The sequence below is a fragment of the Labeo rohita genome, chromosome 12 (genome assembly GCF_022985175.1).
Source record: "Labeo rohita strain BAU-BD-2019 chromosome 12, IGBB_LRoh.1.0, whole genome shotgun sequence".
Taxonomy (NCBI): domain Eukaryota; kingdom Metazoa; phylum Chordata; class Actinopteri; order Cypriniformes; family Cyprinidae; genus Labeo; species Labeo rohita.
Window position 1 is genome coordinate 11571366 of NC_066880.1, and position 15412 is coordinate 11586777.

The 15412-nt window shown below is 36.1% G+C and overlaps 1 protein-coding gene across 1 annotated transcript in view; it reads left to right on the forward strand.

The window, feature by feature from the left end:
• atrnl1b (attractin-like 1b) overlaps positions 1-15412 on the forward strand; it is a 118064-nt gene that overhangs the window by 12734 nt on the left and 89918 nt on the right. Inside the window, exons 2-12 of the mRNA XM_051124431.1 lie at positions 2023-2106; positions 2381-2494; positions 4655-4783; positions 4983-5191; positions 7206-7380; positions 7784-7871; positions 9838-10093; positions 11021-11204; positions 11286-11440; positions 12351-12435; positions 12538-12749. Of these exons, the coding sequence (XP_050980388.1) occupies positions 2023-2106; positions 2381-2494; positions 4655-4783; positions 4983-5191; positions 7206-7380; positions 7784-7871; positions 9838-10093; positions 11021-11204; positions 11286-11440; positions 12351-12435; positions 12538-12749 (1691 nt within the window). The remainder of the gene's footprint in view (positions 1-2022; positions 2107-2380; positions 2495-4654; positions 4784-4982; positions 5192-7205; positions 7381-7783; positions 7872-9837; positions 10094-11020; positions 11205-11285; positions 11441-12350; positions 12436-12537; positions 12750-15412) is intronic.

Here is a 15412-nt window from a genome sequence, read left to right on the forward strand (position 1 = left end):
CCCATTTTTCCAGGAGACAATAGCAGTTAATGAATCTTTTTCATTTTATTCTGAATATGCTAATTAGAATGTATACAGGATTATTTCAGTAGTCACCATTTTTGCAGGTTGATTTACTCACCCCCTTGTCATCCAAGATGTTCATGTCTTTCTGTCTTCAGTCGTAAAGAAATTATGGTTTTTGAGGAAAGCATTTCAGGATTTTTCTTCATATAATGGACTTCATTTGTGCCCCAATTTTGAACTTCCGAAATGTAGTTTAAATGCAGCTTCAAAAGGCTCTAAACGAACCCAGCCGAGGAAGAAGGGTCTTATCTAGCGAAACGATCAGTCATTTAAAAAATAAATAAATAAAAATTTGTGTACTTTTTAAGCACAAAATCTCGTGTAGCATAGGCTCTGGGATCCGCCTCCACAATGCTATGAATTAGTAATGGGTCGTTCTTGAACGATTGTTTCATTTTGAATGAATCTTCAATGTGACTCGGGAAGAACATCCTATTAGGTTTTGTGCTGGATTAGTTCACCTGTTTCGAGTCTTCGGGTTTTTCGAGTCATTAGTTCATCTTATGGGGCTGTCAGGTGATAAACGAACGATTCAAACCTGAAAACTTGTCAGATAAGACGTGAGGTGAGCTAATCATAGATTAAAGACCCAGGTAAACAATGTATTAATCTTTTCTTATAGCATTACAGTTTTGTCTTGTTTGTAGTGTGATCAGTGTTTGTGTAAGCAGTAGATGTGTTAGGGATATAACACGTAACATTTGAATTATATTTTGCTAAAATGAGAGAAATGACTCAAAAAGATTCATTCATTTTGCTGAACGAGACTCAAAGGTCCGAGTCGGTAAAATGATCTGAACTTCCCATCACTACTACGAATCAAGTGTAAGTTCATGTACGTCTGTGTACTGAGTATGGAGAAAAAGTCCATCTTATATTCTCCTACAACTTGAGAGGAGGACATCGTTGTACCTTTTTGTTTGTAACCAGCGTTTACAAACTTACTTGCACTTTCTTAGTTTTTGCGCGTTCGCTTTGTAAACACTGGGTCTGTAGTTCCACCTACGTTCCGCGTGACCTTTTGACTCAATTCAATAGTACGTAGCATCGTGAACGTGCATCCCAGAGCCTGTGCTACACAAGCTTTTGTGCTTAAAAAGTATAAAAAAGTTTATTTTCCGAAAAACATGACCGATCGTTTCACTAGATAAGAGCCTTCTTCCTTGGCTGGGATCGTTTAGAGCCCTTTGAAGCTGCATTTAAACTACATTTTGGAAGTTCAAAATCGGGGCACCAATGAAGTCCATTATATGGAGAAAAATCCAGAAATGCTTTCCTCAAAAACCATAATTTCTTCACTACTGAAGACAAAAAGACATGAACATCTTGGATGACGAGGGGGTGAGTAAATATTGGTGAATTGTTGTTCTGGAAGTGGAGTTCTCCTTTAAGACGAGTAGGACAGAAGGTCTTAGCAATGTCACTTAGATTGATTTCCTTGTAGAATTCACCCTGAGGAGCGTTTGGCTATGCAAGCAGCAATAATGTGTTCAATTAAAACTGTGTCTGTGAAATATTGAGGTCATTGTTTGTAAGGATGCATCCCTTCAAGTCGGCATCTACAAACAATAGGGCTTGTCTGGGCAAACAATGCCACCAGCTTGGTGTGGTTAATGTGGCTCGCGACACAGACAGTCTCTGAGTGTTCTGTGATGATGCAATACGGATCCAAGCGCTGTCACTCCATGGGCCCGATGGCTCTGTTGCAGTCCGGAGGGAGAGGAAAGTGATTGGTTAGGCCTGTGTCATGAGCACATTTGCAGCAGTGAATCACTGTGGATCTGCTCCCACACAAGCCTGTGTCCATATGGCCATAAGTAACCACAGAAACCAGCTCAATCGTTGCGCCTACTTGTATTGAAACGGCACCTTTTTTAACCATAGCATTGTTCCGCTTGTCCCTCAGGCTCGGTTTGATGTGGTCCTCTGAATGTCGACTCTGATCTTATTTTTCAGGTTGACTGAGCCGTCTGGGTACCTAACAGATGGTCCCATCAACTACAAGTACAAAACCAAGTGCACCTGGCTGATTGAGGGCTAGTAAGTGTTTTTCCATACTCTATTGTCTTTCTCATCAAAGTTTTGTTGTGCCCACACTTTGCTCTTGCATAACCCCTATTTAAATACTCTTCAACAGCCCTTACAAGGGTGTTTTCCTCTGTGTTGGGTTACCAGAAAAGGCTCGGAGGAGCACATTCCGCCTTGCACCCTTTAGACTTGGCAGAAGTGCATCTCTGCTGTAATATGTTCTCATAATGGATTATGCAGCCAGCAACACATTCTTAACCATTATGTCATCACCTTTGTTTTGCAGCCCAAACGCAGTCCTGAGGTTACGATTTAACCATTTTGCGACCGAATGTAGCTGGGACCACATGTACGTCTATGACGGAGACTCGATTTACGCTCCCTTAGTAGCCGTCTTCAGGTGAGAGTGTGTTTTCTAAAAGATGAACGCGGGTTTTGAACTTTACGATGGCAAGGACCCACACAAGCATGATGATCCCCTTTGAAGACCCCCTTCCTAAAATAAAAAATACAGTTATTTTCATGCATAAAGACCTGTTTATACTGTATAATAGAAATATTTCACGAGTTCATGCTTACATATAATTAGCCGGAGTATAGTAATGCATATTTGGCGTGCTGTCCGGGGAAGGGCTCCGAGCTCGGGAATGGCCCGAACCCAGAGAACCCCCCCTAGGTGTAGTGAGAACTCGTGTGAGGAGTGAGGAGATGGGGTGGTGGTGGGATGCTGATAAACCATCAAATGGATAGAGGCAAGTTCAGCTGTACTTAAATTGTAGCGTTGATTAACTTGAGTGAACTCCTCTTGTGGTAATTAGGCTAGGTATCTGACGCGCTCCTCCCGAACCTTGTTAATAAAACATCATTAAGTGTGATATAAAAACAAAACAAAACAAAAATTCTAAATAATTGGATTTCACATTGTTACTGAATTAATGCAAAAGCCAGTAATTAAAATGTTATGTGGAAAGGAATATGTATGGAAAATGTAATGTAGAGTTGAGGTCAAAAGTTTACACCCGCCTTTCAGAATCATTAAAAATGTTAATTATTTTACCAAAATAAAAGGGATCATACAAAATGCATGTTGTTTATTTAGTACCAACCTGAATAAGATATAGTCCACACAAGAAAATAATAGTTGAATTATAAAAGTGACCCGGTTCAAAAGTTTACATTCCCTTGTTACTTAATACTGTGTTGTTACCTGAATGATCCACAGCTGTGTTTTTGTTTAGTGATAGTTGTTCATGAGTCCCTTGTTTGTCCTGAACAGTTAAACTGCCTGCTGTTCTTCAGATAAATCCTTCAGGTACCACAAATTCTTAGGTTTTCCAGCATTTTAGTGTATTTGAGCTCTTTCCAACAATGACTGTATGATTTTGAGATCCATCTTTACACACTGAGGGACTCATATGCAGCTATTAAAGAAGGTTCAAATGCTCACTGATGCTGTAGAAGGAAACACAATGCATTGAGAGCCAGGGGGTGAAAACTTTTTGAATTGAAGATCAGGGTAAATTTACCTTATTTTGTCATCTGGAAACATGTAACTATCTTCTGTAGCCTCTGAAGGGCAGTACTAAATGAAAAAATATGATATTTAGGCAAAATAAGAAAAATGTACACATCTCCATTCTGTTCAAAAGTTTTCACCCCCGACTCTTAATGCATGGTTTGTCCTTCTGGAGCATCAGTGAGTGTTTGAACCTTCTGTAATACTTGCATATGAGTCCCTCAGTTGTCCTCGGTGTGAACAGATGGATCTTAAAATCATACAGTCATTGTTGGAAAGGGTTCAAATACACAAAAATGCTGGAAAACCAAAGAATTTGTGGAACCACAAAGATTTTTCTGAGGAACGGGCACAACTGTTCAGGACGAACAAGGGACTCATAAACAACTATCACTAAACAAAAACAACACAGTATTAAGTTTCAAGGGGATGTAAACTTTTGAACTGGGTCATTTTTATAAATTCAACTATTATTTTCTCTTGTGGACTATTTTTTATTCAGGTCAGTACTAAATAAATAACATGCGTTTTGTATGATCCCTTTTACTTTGGTAAAATAACAGTTTTAATGATTCTGAAAGGGGGATGTAAACTTATGACCTCAACTGTAAAAGTACAGGAAATATACATTTTAAAATATATTAAAATAGAAAATACTTCAATTGTAATAATATTTAACAAGATTACTGTTTTACTGTATTTTCAGTGCAGTGTAGACTTCTTTTAAAAATAAATAAATCTTTGATCACAAAACATTTGAATGTTAGTATATAAACCTGAGGAAAAACATATTTTCATATTTAATTAAGTATTTTGTGTATAAATTATTGCATTTAACCTATTTAATTAATTAAAATCAACTTGTAAACTTTGTAAACTTTTATAAAATCTATTACTTTTTTCCCTTGTGGCCCTCTGAGTGCAGTTTGGCTTGGAGTCACACAGGAAAATTTTACTTTACTGCATGACAAATGGAATTAGCTACTGCTGTTATGGAAGAACAAGAGATCATTTCCTAGCTTTTTTTTTTTTCTATCCCCACAGTGGTCTCATTGTCCCTGAAGTGAAAGGGAACGAGACCGTCCCTGAAGTAGAGACCAACTCAGGCTACGCACTCCTGCACTTTTTTAGCGACGCTGCCTACAACCTGACTGGATTTGAAATCTTCTACTCGTGAGTTGTTGACAATTAACTTCAGCAGTGTTTTCACTAAAAAAAAAGTCCTAATTTTATCTCCTCTGTGCGTGTTTTATTCTCAACATAATTACAAGCTTAGTCCTGTTCATTAAACCCTCGTCCATTTGAGGCTTCTCTATAGAAAGTCCCCCTTGTTTGCTTTTTACAACCTTTTTCTTCATCTCTCCCTCAACAGAATCAACTCATGTCCAAATAACTGCTCCGGCCACGGGAAGTGCACCTCGGGGAACTCTATAGCGAGCCGTGTATATTGCGAATGCGATAAGTACTGGAAGGGTGAGGCCTGTGACATCCCGTACTGCAGGAACAACTGTGGCAGCCCCGATCACGGCTACTGCGACCTCACTGGGGAAAAGCTCTGCGTGTGCAATGACAGCTGGCAAGGTAGTACTCACTTCCGCTCTCATTTCCTCTCCTTTCCTGTATGTTACAGGATGCTTTTGGTTTTGTGTTTCCAGCAGAGCATTGCGTCTCAGGTAAATTTGTTATCATGTGGGTTGTCTCCCCCTGGCGTTGGTTCTGTAATAGTGCATCTGTCGCCTCTGCATCACTGCAGCATCCTCGTCAGACGCTGCTACAGTGTCATAAAATGTCAAAGCACAATTAAGCCTGATGGAGGATTGCCATCAGGATGTCTTGAGGTTAATTTAACAAGCCTTTCTGGCCAGCTAAGCCTTATGTGAGGAGACACAGGAAATGGCAAATAAGATAAAGTGTGAGTGGTCATAATAACAATCATAAGAAGCTGTCCGAATCACCCTGTTTAAGTGATCTGGTCATAAATAGTCAAATATAATGAGGTGGATGACCTTAGATCAGGTTTTAAAGGGATAGTTCACCCAAAAATGAAAATTTTGTTATTGATTACTCTTCTTTGGTTATCTTCATAACACAAATTAAGATGCGTTTGATGAAATCCGAGAGCTTTCTGATCCTCTGTAGACCGCAACGGAACTGGCATGTTCAAGGCCCAGAAAGGTAGTAAGGACATCAATAAAATAATCCATGTGACGCCAGTGGTTTAACCATAATTTTATAAAGCTACAAGAAACTTTTTTGTGCACAATGAAATCTAAAATAACTTTATTCAACAATTTCTTCTCTTTTGAGACAATTCCTCCTTTTCCAAGATGATTCCATCTTATCCGCTCATGAGAATACCACAATGGAAATTCAGATTTAAAAAATTCAGATGTTTAATATTTTTTTAAAGAAGTCTCTTATGTTCATAGAAGCTGCATTTGTTTGATCAAAAATACAGCAAAAACAATAATATTGTCAACATACTGGTATTATTTCTGAAGGATCATGTGGCACTGATAACTGAAGTAATGACTTTTGAAAATTCAGCAGTGCCATCACAGGAATATTTTACATTTTAAAATATGTCCAGTAGAAAACATTTATTTTAAATTGTAATATTATTTCACAATATAGACTTTTAATGTATTTTGGTACAAACAATTGCAGCCTTGTTGAACATGTTCTTTCAGAAACAATAAAAAAAATCTTAATTGTTCCAGGCGTTTGGCCTCCAGTGTAATTTATTTAAAGATTTGAATAATTTCCAACATGTAGTTTATAGAATTTCACCATTGTTTCCCAAAAAAGTAATGATTTGAAGTGTTAAAAAGGTTGTCAGTTCGAACGTGAATCAATTAAGACATTAATATTAGTGTTGTAGTGTGTAATGTAAAACAAAATTATTAGTATAATCAAATATTAATTTATTTTACAGTACAGTTGTACATTTTTATTATATTTTAATTTGTTTTCATATTATGAGCATTAACATACACCAGTGTAAATCTAAAGCAGAATGACACACTATCACAACTAAAAATAAGTTTGAGTCCACTTTAAAAAACAGCTACAAAGTCAAAATAAAACACATTTTTTCTGCTTGCATGTCATGTGACCATTAACCAATATTAGAGGACCATAAATATAAGAATGTGTTGTTAAATTATCGAAATATATTATCTTAATAGGATAGTTTACCCAAAAATTTATGTCATTAGTTACACATCCTCATGTCATTCCAAAACCTTCATTCAACATCGGAAAACAAATTAATATATTTTTTATGAAATCTGAGAGCTTTCTGACCCTGCATAGACAGCAATGCAACTAACATGTTCAAGGCCCAGAAAGGTGGTAAGGACATCATTAAAAAGCCCTCGGATTTCATCAGAAATATCTTAATTTGTAAAAGGTCATACAGGTTTGGAACAACATGAGGGTGAGTAATCAATGACAGACTTTTCATTTTTGGATGAACTATCCCTTTAAAAATCTCAGGGAGTTCTTTGAAATAAATATTTTATGTCAAACAAAAATGGTTGGGAGCCACTGCCTCAGATTATTGAAGAGATTTACCATTCTCTTTCTCTCTCAGGTCCAGACTGCTCACTAACAGTGCCCTCCACGGAGTCTTACTGGATCATGCCCACAGTGAAGCCTTTTGGAGCATCGCTGGGAAGAGCATCCCATAAGGCAGTGGTGCAAGAAAAGGTCATGTGGGTTGTTGGTGGCTACACCTTTAACTACAGCAACTTTCAGATGGTTCTAAAGTAAGTGATAATTCAGTGAGCTGTGTACAGCATAACTAAAAGGCTTATTTGCATATGCGCATATGTGACAGTAATCCAAAAATAAAAATGTAGAACAGCAGGAATAATGCTAATACTAATAATAAATCAGTGTGAGTTGTGGTAGGAGTAGAATTTGATTAATTTGACAGTTTGAGGGTAGAAACTGTGAGTCTAAACGCTCTCTGAGGGAACTCTTTGTGGAGGGACCAGTTCCGACGTGCATTTGACACTTCTGTCAAAACTCGAAATGTAACTTCTTGGGGAAAGTGCTTATTACTAGAATATTGGATAATTTGTGTAATTCTGAAGCCATCTCAGTCGGTTATGGAAATGAGCTGTGAATTGTGCAGGGATGTCAACCTTTTTTTTTTTTTCTTCGCAGTTATAATCTTGAAAGTGGCATCTGGAACACTGTGCCCATCAGTAGCGGACCCATGCCGAGATACGGACACTCCTTGGCTCTATATCGGGTAACATCACAGTTGAAATGTTAAAAAAAAAATTAGCAAGAATATTTTTTATTTGTCTTTAGACCAAATAGCTGTAATCAGTGTCAGAATGAGTGAACAAGGCTATTTAGCTGATTACATGTTCTAGCTTTTGGTCTGTTTATGCAGATACACAGATCTGCTTTGATTATCCAAGCAAGAGTATCTTGCAACAGCATTTATTCCACTCTCTAATCTGCAATAATTAAACTAAAAATTACTTTATCCACAGTTTAGGGATGTAATGAATAGATTGTGGAGATTTCATATTTGCTGAGCTTCAAAGATAATTAAATTCAGTCTGCAAATTTCTTAATTTGATATATGTATTAGATACACTACCATTCAAAAGCTTGTGGTCACTAAGATTTTTTTAATACTTATTAAATTTATTCTTTTATTTATACCTAAATGTTTTGTTTAGCAAGAATGCATTAAATTACTAAAAAATAACTAAATAATGAACACATTTAAAATAATAAATATAACTGCAAGCAACGATTACCGGGGTTTAAGCGCTTTAAGGGATTTAAGCACATATGAACCAAAAAAACTTTTTTTTGCAAATACAGGTAGTTTACCATAAAAATATGTTTTTTAATGTTATGACTATTATAGCGTCAGCTGTGGTCTGATCTCCTTAACTTTGCATGCTTGTTAAGAATCACCTGTCTCATGTGCTCACTAGGGTTCATGAAGTTTTGAGTTTTCCTTTAGGCTTTATAGTATTTTGGGTAAATTTGGAGAGGACCCTTTTCTAAACCCTCTTATAGCTTCCCAAAGGGTGAATTTCAACATTTCTTTCATAATTATGGGGCTAGAGAGTCCAGGGAATTATATTGTAGTGTTGTTTTTACAGATTAAGCGAAAAACCAAGGACTAGTTCACAAAAGTAGGTTTTTTTTTTTTTTTTTTTTTTTTTTTTTTTTTTTACATCATTTCAATCATTTAACAAACGATTTGATTGACAGCAGTGGTTCTAGAGGGAAGGTTGTCCGGAATGAGTTTTATCATGTGTATATGTGAAAAACTGTGCAACGTACATTCATTTACGCCCTTGAAAAATGCGATATTGGCTCCCAGTGGCCGATTTCTTTCAGATTTCTCTCAGACTTTTGGGGCTGTGAGTCGAACAGGCCCACCGAGTTTTATTCTGATCAGTGTTGCCAAGTCTGTGGTTTCCTTGTGAAATTGGGCTATTTTAACACAGTTTTTGATGTCCGTGGGTTGAAGCGACCCCAATAATGTCATATTTAGCCCCTGAAATATGAATTTACTGGGGTAACCCTGACAAAAAAAATGTATTTTATTCCCTGGAAGGTGATGTTCCAATGGCGGCAATGTTTTTTTGAGATATGCAAATGTCCTTGTAGACACTTGTGGCACTTCGGACCAAGACCGTGCGCACCTGTTTTCATGTTAACAGGTCAAATGGTTGTGCAGTTATAGCTATTTTTATGTCCCTCCCACCCCCCCTTATAGTGCCACCAAGTGGCCAAGCTTTTTTTTTTTTTTTTTCCTTCTTATGACCTCAGATTGAACTCTTACATTGGTGTTCTGAGTTTGGCGAAGATATCTCATAGGCATTTTACTAAAAGTGGCCCAGCCCTCTTTGAACGCTTTGGTGCCCTTTTGCGACAGTGAGTCGAAAGTTCAACCCTTTTTTGATAATTATTGATATTCAGTACCCAGAGAATCTTTCTGCACTGGTTTGGTTCCAATCAGGTGGAAAACCTGGAACTAGTTCGCAAAAGTAGGTTTTTCAAAATGAAAATGTTAAAAATACCAAAAAATGTTAAATCTTGTGAAATCTTATTAACGTTTTCGTACATTTGATCGCTGTAGCGCCCCGTCAGGTGATTTGGGGTGAGTCTTGGTCAGGTTGTAGGTGGTGCAAGTACTACCATTCCTCCAAGTTTTTAACTCTGCATGTTTTTGTTTTTTTCAGAATGACATCTACATGTTTGGAGGCAAGTTGGAGATGGGTGCCAGTAACGTAACAGATGAACTGTGGGTGTTTAACATACCCAAAATGACGTGGTCGCAGAAGTCTCCCAGTGTGCCAGCCCACGGCCAGGTCTATGCTGTGGAAGGCCATTCTGCGCATACAGTAGAGCTGGATAACGGTGATGTGGTGATGGTGGTCATCTTTGGCTACTCCTCCATCTACAGCTACATCAGCAATGTTCAGGAGTACAACATCAGTGAGTGACGGAGTAGTGTATTTCATTGGGTTTAAGAAGGACCCAAAAAATGAAGTTGTAGAATGTGTCATTTTAGTGTTTATGTATGTGACACTGGACCAAAAAAACAGTTCTAAGTTGCTACATTTGTAGCAATAGCCAGCAATGCATTATATGGGGCAAAATTATCGAGTTTTCTTCTGTTATGCCAAAAATCATTAGGATATTAAGTAAAGATTAAGTTCCATGAATGAAATTTGTAAATTTCCTACTGTAAATATGTCAAAACATAATTTTTGATTAGTAATATGCATTGCTAAGAACTTCATTTGGACAACTTTAAAGCTGATTTTTTTTTTTTTTTATATAAATCTCAATCAGTCAGGTCACATACATATTATTTATTCATATTTTGAAATCTCTTTTTGCATTAGTTTTAGATTTTTTTTTTTTTCCAAGGCAAACATTATTTTTTTTATTAACGTTAATTTAAAAAAAAAAAAAAAAAATTAAATAATAAAATAGTTTGTTACCAATAACAACAAAAGACAATATCGACCATTTTTGAGAGCACCTTTAAAATAAGTAGATCTGCAGTAGTTGAAATAGATTTGATTTTTAGTTTTACACCAGTGGTCCAGTAGATGGAGCTGTGGTTCTTTCCAAGTAGCTTTGAACAGATCATTTTTCCAGAAGCTCAGTGTCTCAGGCTGAAGATTTTGGATAATCTGTACCTTTTTTAATCCTGTTAAACTCCTGGATCAGGGCATAATCTTTAAGTTCTCAAGTGATCTTACAAATGTACCACAAACCAGATCCCATCGGGATGAGGTAGCTCATTGTTATTCCACTCATTATACTGAAACATGCTTAATCAAGTTAAATTCTCACAGGTTATGGATAGGTAAAGAAAATATTAAACTTAAATTACTTTGTTTCTGTGCACAGGGACAAACACATGGCTGGTGCCAGAGACAAGAGGAGCGATCGCTCAGGGTGGATACGGACACAGCAGCGTGTACGACAGCAGCAGCAAGAGCGTGTATGTCCACGGGGGCTACAAATCTCTTCCAGCAAACAAATACGGCCTGGTGGATGATCTGTACCGCTATGAGGTTCAGACCCGCACATGGTAAGTGCGCACAGACGTATTCAAGAAAACAAAGTAAACTTCAGTTTTGGTACAACTGATGATATTTGTTGTGTGTTGCAGGACAATTCTTAGGGAAAGCGGTTACCCACGTTACCTGCATTCGTCTGTGCTGCTGGGAGGAACACTGCTCATTTTTGGCGGAAATACCCATAATGACACCTCTCTTAGCAATGGAGCCAAGTGCTTCTCTGCTGACTTCCTCGCTTATGACATTGGTTTGTGGTGCTACTTTACTACACAATTGTGACCCTGGACCACAAAACCAGTCATAAGGGTCAATTGATGTTTGATTTGTTAGGGTAGGACAATATTTGGTTGAGAAAATCTGGAATCTGAGGGTGCAAAAAAATTTAAATTTTGAGAAAATCGCCTTTAAAATAGATCTGCGTGGAACATGATCTTTACTTAATATTGTAATGATTTTTGGCATAAAAGAATCAATAATTTTGACCCATACAATGTATTTTTGGCTATTGCTACAAATATGTCCGTGCCACTTGTGAATGGTTTTGTGGTCCAGGGTCACATTTTATATACATCATTAAAAAAGTTTTAGGTTTTTTTTAAATAAAAAAAAAAAAAAAGTTTTTTTTTTTTTTAAATAAAGTTTTCAGCAGCCATTACTGCATTCTTCAGTTATTAGTATTATTAGTGTTCATTGATCAATATAAAGTTCAGCAGTACAGCATTTATTTTAAATTATTTTTTTTTGTAGCAATGTAAAGTAAAAATTTTCACTTTTTTCATCAACTTAATGCATCCTTGCTGAAAAAAACAAACAAACTTTTGTCAGCATTCCCAAATGGAAAACCTGAAAAAATGTAGGAAAAAGAAATTAATACAATCCAAAAATTATGGAAATTCCCTTAGGGAAAATAGTGTTCTAAAGTTGTTCTATACTGTAAAATATTTATTTTGTTAATTGTGGCATAGTGATGTTTGATTAATGAGCAGATTGTTCTTAAAACTTATTTTCAATGAAATGCAAGAAAAGTCATAAAAATTATTTGGTCAGAATTGTTTTCTTTTACATGTAAATTGTTTTTAAAAAGATTATTTTCAGTGAAATGGTTAAAATAAAAACACAAGAAAAAATTAAAATGATTTGGACTTTTTTTCCTACAGCATGTGATGAGTGGAAGGTCCTTCCCAAACCAAACTTGCACAGAGATGTGAATCGCTTTGGACATACAGCCGTAACTAGTAATGGGTGAGAAATCTGAATGATTGCACACACACACACACACACACACACACACTTTTACAAAATGTTGTTGTGCACTCAAATGTCTTCATTATCTTCTCCTTATAGGTCCATGTATGTCTTTGGGGGTTTCTCCAGCGTCCTTCTGAATGACGTACTAATCTACAGGCCACCCAGCTGTGAGGCCTTCCTGGGGCAGGAGCGCTGCGAGGCCGCAGGCCCAGGTGTGCGTTGTGTTTGGAAAGGGGGCCGGTGCATGTCCTGGGAGCCTGGCTTCACTAACAGTGCTACACCTGCTCCATTCTGCCCTGCCAAAGCTGGTAGGTATCTGGAAGAGGCTTAGAGAGTCCCCTGCCACCCTCAGCTAAAACATTTTCCACGATGCCCTAGCCAAGAAATCAGCCCTTCTTGTGTGTGCTGATCTAAGCCCTCGGGTTTGTCTGCTACATTGTGCACTGGCTGTGTTAATGAGAGAGTAATGGAGGGGGCACAAGCTGTCTGAAGCAGACACAGAGGAGAGTTTCCCACAGCCCTCCTTTTGCTCTGCAGGACCGCCAGTCTGTTTGATCTTTTGCCACCTGTCAGAACACAACCAATCACACAAAACCAGCCAAAATGTAGACTTTGAGAGTGAGTGTGCAGACCTCCAGCCAATGGAATATTTGGCTTCATTTTGTTTGAGTTGAAATTCAGACCTGAGGTCTTGAGAGGTGCATGCTGGGATAATCCCTGGCAGCGCTGGCCTTGTTTATGGTACGTGAGTGTTTCAGTGTTTTCTGCACCGCTGTTTGCCGCTGTTGAATCTTAAGTGCCACAGCAAATTAAAAAAAAAAGAGAAAGAGATCCTGCAGTCTGAATGAAATGGTATGAAATAAAAAGACAATGTACTACAAAGTAATGCCAAGACACTGGCAGTACTCAAACACAAACACAAAAAATGTAGTCGGATTCATAAACAAATTACTCTTATGATCCAGTTAATTAAATTAACCTGCACAAAGACTTGATTTGAATCATTCACTGAATAAAGTCAAAATGAAGTAAGTGCTGTTTTATCATCTTCAGCTTGGTGAAACCTAAATCAGTGTCATTACTGAATTGTGTCGTTTTTTTGTAATAAGTGTTTTATTTATAAATATGTATTTAAATATTAATTCAAAACAAACAAACTGTAAATTAAATATTATAAACATTCAAATTTGGAGATGAGATGTAGGTGTGAACCTGGGGTTCTCTTAGTGCAAAAACAAAATTTGTTGGAATCATTTATTTTTTTTTTTTAATTAATATTGTTTTTTTTTTTCTAACAAGGACAAATTAAGATGATCAAATATGACAGTAAATACTTTTACATGGTTACAAAACCATTCTATTTTATATAAATACTGTTTTTCTGAACTTTCTATTCATCAAATGGAGGAATCCAAAAAAAATTTGGTTTTAACAAAAGCATTAATCAGCGCTGTTTTCATCATTGATAATAATAAGAAATGTTTATGAATCATCAAATCAGAATGTTAGAATGATTTCTAAAGGGTTACATAATGCTGAATGCTGTAATTATGACTGCGAAACAAAAAAAACAGGAATAAATCACATTTTAAATACATTATTAAAATATATGAATATAGAAAAGTTGTTTTAAGTTATAATAGTATTTCAAAATATTGCTGGGCCAACTATATTTGATCAAATAACTGTAAATATATATTTTGACAGCACAAATTTGTATATAAATGTGTGTTTGTGTATATATACATATACTTACACACTCACACACATACTATATATGTATTTGTATTGTTGAGTACTATATATCGATTAGTCAAATTGATTAATCGCGATTAATCACATCCGTAATAAAAGTTTGTGTTACATAATATATGTGCATATATTTAAGAAATATTCACACATATTGTATACATTTAAGAAATGTTCACGTGTATATATGTAATCATATTTATATATGATTTGTATTAAATATAAATATATATTACATTTATTTCTTAAATATATACATGTATGTGTGTGTTTTTGTTTATACATACAAATATACACAGCACACGCACATATGTTATGTATTTTGGATGCGATTAATCGATTTGACATGACTAATTTGTATATAAATGTGTGTATGTATATATATATGTATATGTGTGTGTATATATATATATATATATATATATTTGCATTATTGAGTACTGTATCGATTAGTCAAATTGATTAATCACGATTATTCACATCCAAAACAAAAGTTTGTTACATAATATATGTGCATATATTTAAGAAATATTCACACGTATATATGTATTCATATTTATATATGATTTGTATTAAATATAAATATAGCATTTATTTCTTATACACACACACACTCACACACATATTTTATTACAATAAAATTCTTGTGCATGCACTTATTTAACTACACCTTGTCATAAAACGTTCCTTTTAGTAAGTGAGTCTTCAATAACTGCTCTGTCGAGCTCATTTCTATTGCCGCAGTTCATTAGAATGATTCAAACAGATAGATTTGCTGTAGATTCAGCAGCTGTTGTGTGATCTGTGGTGTGTGTGAAAGAGGGCTTTTTAAAACTAGGGAAGGGGAAACAAATGTCTCTCTACTGAAGTAAGCACATAGAGACACTCGTTATTATTGAATAAAGGATTGTCAGAAGAAAGAGAGGTAGAACAGAGGTTTCTTTGATTCTTTACATAAGTCACACTGTTTGAAGTCTTGCGATTAGAAGTAAATGGGGAATAGGTGGTGTTTGAAGTGCTAAATGTTTCTCTTCTACTTTGGTTAAAGGTCTGATATGAGAGTTGGCTGTGGAAGAGCTTAGATGTCTCGCTAGATTAATGTATGCCTCACAACTGTTGGATATTAATGCTAAGAACTGTCATTTTTCTTTGGACTAGACTTTTTTTTTTTGCATCTCTGCCTTACGTTTTTACTTTGTGTCTTTTTCCATCTGTCTCTGCT